The 7133-nt window shown below is 45.8% G+C and overlaps 1 protein-coding gene across 2 annotated transcripts in view; it reads left to right on the top strand.

The window, feature by feature from the left end:
* Positions 1-1572: 1572 nt before the first annotated feature.
* The window catches only part of SMIM19 (small integral membrane protein 19), a 50319-nt gene continuing 44758 nt past the window's right edge, over positions 1573-7133 (top strand). The window contains exon 1 of one of the 2 annotated variants that reach the window (XM_084857519.1): positions 1573-1820. In XM_084857519.1, coding sequence (XP_084713645.1) covers positions 1657-1820 — 164 coding nt within the window. In that variant the 5' untranslated portion in view covers positions 1573-1656. The remainder of the gene's footprint in view (positions 1821-7133) is intronic. The other variant, XM_084857521.1, reaches the window with a different exon arrangement.

Below are 7133 nucleotides of genomic sequence, written 5' to 3'. Positions count from 1 at the left end.
CAAATGAAAGTTGTTTGAAATGGTTTCATATGCAGATTTTCATCCTCATTTAATTCTCCAATCACCTTTCCCTCTCGTACCGAAAATATTCTTTCAGGTAATACGATGGCACTGATGTATTTGATATTCTGTTAGGGCGCAATCCTATGCTTGTTTAGACAGAAAAACGTCCTACAATATGCTAACTGGGGCATGCTGGGAGTTGTAGGACTACTTTCTGTCTAAACATGCATAGGATTGCGCTCTTAGTGACTGTTTAGGATTTCCAGCAAAACGTACATCAGGTTGCAACAAGGAGAAGTCTAGTTAAGTTGCCACCTCCATCCCACCCTCAGTGATGAAAAAAATGCTCAGCAGTGTCTGCTTGTATCTAGATAGCAAATCTCTGCCTCCCTCTTTCCTTCATAGGGATAAGAAAAGTTTAGAGTGACAGTCCAATTGCCTAGAGAAGGTTCTTCCTGGTTCTTTTTGAACTTTCTCCCCCCCTCGTCCCCTGGGCTGGAAGTAAGAGCTGACAATACGAAACAATGGAAAAATCCTGGATGTTAACATACCTATGACAAGGTGATAGTGTCCACACCCCAAATTCCAAGGTACCATCCTTTTTTCTTTTTTTTTCACCCCAAAGCTTATTTTGTGTGGAAAATGCAGTTAATATTTTCCAGGCTTTAAAACATTTAAAGAATTGCCTTTCTAAAGCCAATTCAGTCCATTATGCCAATATAGCAGGTTGTAGGGGAGCTGTGGCTGCCAGCAGCTTACAAAATGTTGTTGTTGTTCAGTCGTGTCTGACTCTTCGTGACCCCATGGACCATAGCATGCCAGGCCTTCCTGTCCTGCGCTCTCTCCCAGAGCGTGCTCAAAATACAAAGATCTGCCTAACTTTCCCGTCAGACCTTGTCCCAGCCCAAATCTGGCATTCAGCTGCATGCAGAAGCCTGGTGCTCCATTGACTTGCATGCAGATGCTTCGAAATATTCAAAATCTCACTTTCCACACACACAAAAAGAAATGATTTAAGAAGAGATTCATGTTGTCTCCGTGTATACTGCCTGTTGTATTTTTTAATGTTTTTAAATTTTGCATATTGTATTTGTAATGTTTTTAATCTTGGTAAACTGGCCAGAGAGCTTCAGCTATGGGGCAGTATAGAAATGTAATAAAGAATAAGGGAGTAAGGGTGCCATCCTATGCATGTTCAGACAAAAATAAACCCTACAACTCCCAGCATCCGCCAGACAGCATGGCTGTCTGCTGTAGGGTTTATTTCTGTCTAAACATGTATACGACGGTGCCCTAAGGGCGCCATCCTATGCATGTTTAGACAGAAAAAAAGTCCTACAACTCCCAGCATTCCCCAGCCAGCACAGCTGTCTGGGGAATGCTGGGAGTTGTAGGACTTTTTTTTCTGTCTAAACAGGCATAGGATGGTGCTCTAAACTGCTGTCTTTGCTGCTGCCTTCTGCCCCCAAATCCGAGGTTTCTCCTTTGCTTTCTTCAGGCGACCAAAGCCCAGCCTCGGAAGCTGGGCAGCGGGTGCGAGCCCAGCCTCCCTTTGGTGCCTTCCGCTCCGTGCAGGATGTGACCTCATCCCATCGCCTTCTCTCCCCGCTTCCAGCGCTGCGGCCGTCTCATCCGCGGTCTGCTGTGCTCGCCATGGCCGGGGCTCGGACGCTGGGTGAAAGCGGCGGGGGCGGCGCTGCTGGAGCCGCCGCCGCCGCCGCCATGGACTACTCCGTGCACGAGGCGTGGAACGAAGCCACCAACGTGTACCTGCTGGCGGTGCTTGCCAGCCTGGCCCTCTTGGTGTACGCGCGCAGGTGGGGAATCTTCAAGGCGCCGCAAACCGGTCGCCCCGCGCGGTGCCTGTCTGCTAGTTCGGGCGCCATCCTACGCATGTTTAGACTGAAGAAAAGCCCCACAACTCCCAGCATTCCGCAGCTATGCTGGTTGGGGAATGCTGGGAGTTGTAGTACTTTTTTCCAGTCTAAACATGCGTAGGATGGCACCCTTAGAAGGGTTGAAAGCACTTCACCTGTGTTGCAACACAGGTGAGCATTGCAGCACTCCTGGCAAGTAGGTCTGCGTAACTGCCCCGTATTGCAAACGGAGAGCTGAGGCAGAAAGTGTCATGACTAAGCCCACCTGGTGAGTTTTTGGCTGAAGTGAGATTTCAGCTGGGGCTATTTGGTGGTTCCTGTTCTTATGCATGTCAGGTCTGGATAGCCCACAGCTTCTGTTGGTGGTCAAGTTGATGGCCACCAACTTGGATGGCTTGAAAAGGGGTTGAGACAAATTCATGGAGGAGAAGGCTATCAATGGCAACTAGTGCTGATGGCCATGTGCTACCTCCAGTATCAGAGGCACTGAACCTATGTACACCAGTTGCTATGGAACATGGATGGGAGGGTGCTGTTGCATTCATGTCCTCCTTGTGGGTTCCTGGTCAACAGCTGGTTGGCCACTGTGTGTAAGTGAACAGAATGCTGGACTAGGTGGACCTTTAGTCTGATCCAGCATGGCTCTTCTTATGTTCTGTCAGTCTACTTATGTGGCAAGTGTGGAGATGATGATTGTTATGGCATCATTAATATAAATAATGATGCTTTAAATAGTAATATAAGAAAAGAGCACGTTGTTACTCTGGGGAGTTGAATGTCAAAGATTATATGCATGAAAGCTTCCTGTGTTCTTTTTCTTTGCTGGGTAGCTTTTGCTGCCTCAGGGTTTACAGGGCTTTGCAGCCTTCCTACTCTCTCTTCCTGGGGCTCACAATTCCCTGGAGGGAGGTGCCTCAGTGTTGTTCTTGCCTGTAGGCCCATTGCAGTAGAGAAAAGACACACTTGCTTTTATGAATCTCCTGCCCTGTTTTTTTTTTATTTATTACATTTCTATACTGCCCAATACCTGAAGCTCTCTGGGCGGTTCACAATTTTTTTTTTTCAGAGTTCTATATTCCATTTAGGTTCATCCCTTCTTTTGGAGAAACGAGCCTAATACCCCACCAAACAATGCACTCTTCTTACCTAGCCAGCATAACTTCAGAGCCTGTACCTCCTACCTTTATTTATATGTATTAGCAATACTTATATACTGCTTCTTATCTGAAATAAATCCCAAAGCAGGTTTGGGTGATTATTGCCTATCTACATCTATATGTTTTTCAACCAAATCCGTGGAGATAAATCAGTATTTACTACATGCCAAGTTCTGTTTTCTCAGCCCCCCCTCCCCCCTGGGGCGGGGGAGGATCAAGGATCTAGCTTCATGAAACTCTAGTAAAGTGAGTGGATGTTAGAAAGCTGAGTGGCAAAATGGCTGTTCTGGAGTTTGTTGGGGTAGTGTTGGGTAGCTTGTTGTCTTGCTGTTTTTCTGGGAAGTTTGTGATATGGGAGTTTTGCCCCTGCAAAATGAAAGCCAGGAATGTCAAGGTGGCTAACGCTTAGTGATTGTGGCCAATGTAAAACAGGTTCATCTCAGCAGGTTGACCATTCTGGAGTCTCCTGGACCCAACTTTATGAGTCTGTTTTGCCTGCTATGTTTGAAGGGTCAGCTGCATCCTTTATTTGGCAATTAAAACTTTGTGATTTGTGCCTTGGTAGTCTCTAGATTATGTACTCCATGTGGTGTTGCTTTTGAAGACTTCAGAAGCTGCAGCTGGTCCAGAATGTAGTGGCCATAATTGTGGCTGGAGCTGGCCAGAGGGATCATAATCCACCTATGTTAAACAGCTGTACTGGTTACCAGTTGATTTCTGATCACAGTTCAGTCTTTAAAATCTGATATAGTCTGACTTCTTAAAGGAGTGCTGCTTCTTAAATATCCTTCCCTATATATAGCAGTCTTCTGAGGAGGACTTTTTCTGATTCTCCCACCATCTGAGGTACAGTGAATCATTTCAACATCTAGGACTACTTTGATGGTGGAACTTGGACTGTAGAACTCCCTGTGCACAGGAAACAAGCAAATCCCACAACTGAAGGAAAGTCTCTCCCTGTACCAACCTCCCAAGCCACTACGATCTTCAGGGGAGGCTCTGTTGTCCAGGCTGCAGCTTTCGGATTGCCTTCTCTGCGGTAGTGCCCACCCTGTGGAATGTTCTCCCCTCTGAGGTACGTCAGGCCTCAATGCTAGCATGTTTCAGAAATTTACTGAAAACATATCTTGTTTTCTTTGGCTTTTCCCTAGCTGTGAGCTATCTTTGAACCTATCTTTAATATAATATTTGTGTGTATTGGCTTTGGTATTCCTTTGTAAACCACTTAAGGATTTGTTCAATGAAAGCAGTAAATATTGTTAATAATAACTCTTGCCAAAATCAGAAGGCAGGGAATAAGAGCTCTCTTCCTCAGGCTGCTTGCCTAATTAGAAGTCCATCTGTGCTAGCTGTTCTTGACCTGGTCCTCACAACATGAAAACCCACCATGGCGTATCACCCATGGTGGGTTGTTGTGTTGTACGAACCCAGTGTGGTTTCTGCATGGTGGCTTATTTTTCAGGAACAATCCACCCTGGGAACCCATGGCTTGATTTAGGGTTTTTCATACCCGTGGCTTGATTTAGGGTTGTTCATACTCATGGTGGCTTGTTGTGTCATCTGAACCTGGCAGGGAGATTTTATCATGGGTTGCTTGGAATGGCTAGAGAGTTGCCCCGCCAGAGCAGCAAAAACCCCTGCCACTCCTCACGATCTCGGTCGTGCTGCTTCCCTCCTCCCTTCTCAGTGCCTTCCTCCCCATGCCCCTAAAAATGGTGAAGAAAGGACACCAGAGACTGTCCCAAACGTGTTTGCAACTTTCGATGCAAGTGCTGAAGTGGAAGAGGGGAATACGGAGATGCTTGGCTAAATATCGGAGAAGCGGACTTGCACACCAGTGAAAGTCCCCGGAAAAAAAAGCTGGCAAATGCATTACCGTGTGCATAAGGGCTCAGAAAATTAATTCTACTTGGTGAGCTGATGGGGGGGGGGGGAGTTCCCTTCGGTAGCTGGCAACCTTAGCAGACCAATTGCAGAAACGGTGCTGATACAAGGACCGAGGCAACAAGGAGTTCTGCCGCAAAGAGGAAGGAGGCAGGAGGAAGAAAAAACCACTGCGGAGAGCCAGGGGTGAAGGAAAGGCTGGGAGTCTGGCAGGCACACTTGGGGGTCTTGGAGGCATGACTGAACTTCTCGCACAATAGGACTTCCTCTTCTCTTCTATCCTTTCTGCTTTCCTGTCCCCTGGGAACCCCCCCATGCCCCCCCAATCTGCTCCAGAGGGTCTCCCAATCTTTCAGAGCAAATTTCTGTGTGTGTGTGTGTGTGTGTGTGTGCTTCATGGGGGAAGGGAAATCTGTTCCGCCAGTGGTTTCAATTCCACTGGCAGGTGGCCAGGTTTGGATACAACACAATAGAGTTTCGAGTTATGTTTTTAGTTTATAACAACATAACCATAGGGAATTATTTTTAATTCACGTCTTGATTGCTATTGTTATGGTGTTCATTATAAATTTTAAAAAGTAAACCTTTTTGAGAGGAAGCAGTATATAAACTTAGGAGTAATAATAAAATATGCAAAAACAATTTGTTGTTCAGTCGTGTCCGACTCTTCGTGACCCCATGGACCATAGCACGCCAGGCCTTCCTGTCCTACGCTCTCTCCCGGAGCGTGCTCCAGTTCTTATTCATTGCATCGGTGATGCTATCTAGCCATCTCATCCTCTGCCGTCCCCTTCTCTTTTTGCCTTCAGTCTTTCCCAGCATCAGGGTCTTTTCCAGAGAGTTTTCTCTTCGCAGCAAAAACAATGGCTGGAAGGAAAAATAGAATAGCACTTATATACTGCTTTTAGAGCATTCAAAGTGCTTCACATATATTATCTTGCCGTAATCCTTACAACAGCCCTGTTAGGTAGGTGAAATTATTATCCCTGTAGTGTGTGTGGGAAGAACTGAGGCTGAAAAAGGGTAGTTTACCTAAGGCCAGTTAATGAGTTCATGGGTTCCTTGCAAGCGGGAAAAGGGAGGGATATAAATGTAATTAAAAACAAAAATACATATATGGCAGAGCTGAAATTTCAGCTGGGGGTGTCCTGGTTTCCAAGCTGTTACTTATATATTATAGTCTGTTAGCTCTTGGTGTTGAAGGCCTCAGAAAATAGATGCAGTGTCTTTTGTGAGAAGCAACGATAACTACTTGCAGTGCCAGTCACAACCAGAGACTACATATTCATAGCTTTGCTGTAATTGCATCCACATTGTAGCAGGACACCAGCTCCCTTCAGAAATTAGGCTCCATATGGAGAGGGACTGCACATGCTGGCCCTGCCAGCTAACTCTGGTTCCATCCCCGGGCTTCCACACATTGGGCTCAAGGTATGAATACTCAATGAATGCATGTTCAGCTGACTGGTCATAGGGTCCTCCATTTGATCAGGAGCCCAATTCAAGGTCATGGCAATGACATTTAAAGCCCTAAGCGGCTTGGTACCTTGACATTTGAAGGAGTGCTTCTCCCTATATATACTTGCCTGAGGAGCAGCCCTCCTCTGTGTCCCACCAGCGTGCAACATACCTTATAGTGGGACGTGGAAGAGGGCCTTCTCTGCTGTGGCGCCCAGGTTGTGGAATGCCCTCCACTTGGAGACCCGATTAGCGCGTACATTCGTTTCATGTCAGCACCAAGATAAAACATGGCTTTTTACCAAAGCCTTTGAGGGCTAAATGCATTCCCTAAAGTTGCACACTGTTTTATTGTTTTAGATTTTTAACTGGTATTTAAAATCATTTAATGGTATCATTTAGTGGTTTAATATGCTTTTAGCTGTTTAAATTATTTATTGTTTTATACTGTTAAAATTTATTTTTATCTGTACGCCGCCCTGAGATCTTAGTGGTGTAGGTTGGGATACAAAGGTTTTAAATAAATGAATAAAATGGAGGAGCCTGAATGTGTGTACATTCCCCCTTCAGACTTTCCACCCAACACAAAAAAGTCTGCTGGTGGAGCTGGAAGGAATTGTGATGTTGGGAGCAGGGTCAGTGCATGCAGCCCTGCTTCCATGTGTCTTTTGAACATGTGTAGCCTAAAATTTTCCTGTAGCGGGCTATAGTTGTATCCTACAAATGGTGGTAAGCTTTGCTGTCTAAAAAAAGC

This window comes from Heloderma suspectum, chromosome 5, assembly GCF_057233095.1.
Source record: "Heloderma suspectum isolate Gila_16-S chromosome 5, 16-S_ref, whole genome shotgun sequence".
NCBI classification, from domain to species: domain Eukaryota; kingdom Metazoa; phylum Chordata; class Lepidosauria; order Squamata; family Helodermatidae; genus Heloderma; species Heloderma suspectum.
This window is presented reverse-complemented; position numbering and strand designations above follow the sequence as displayed.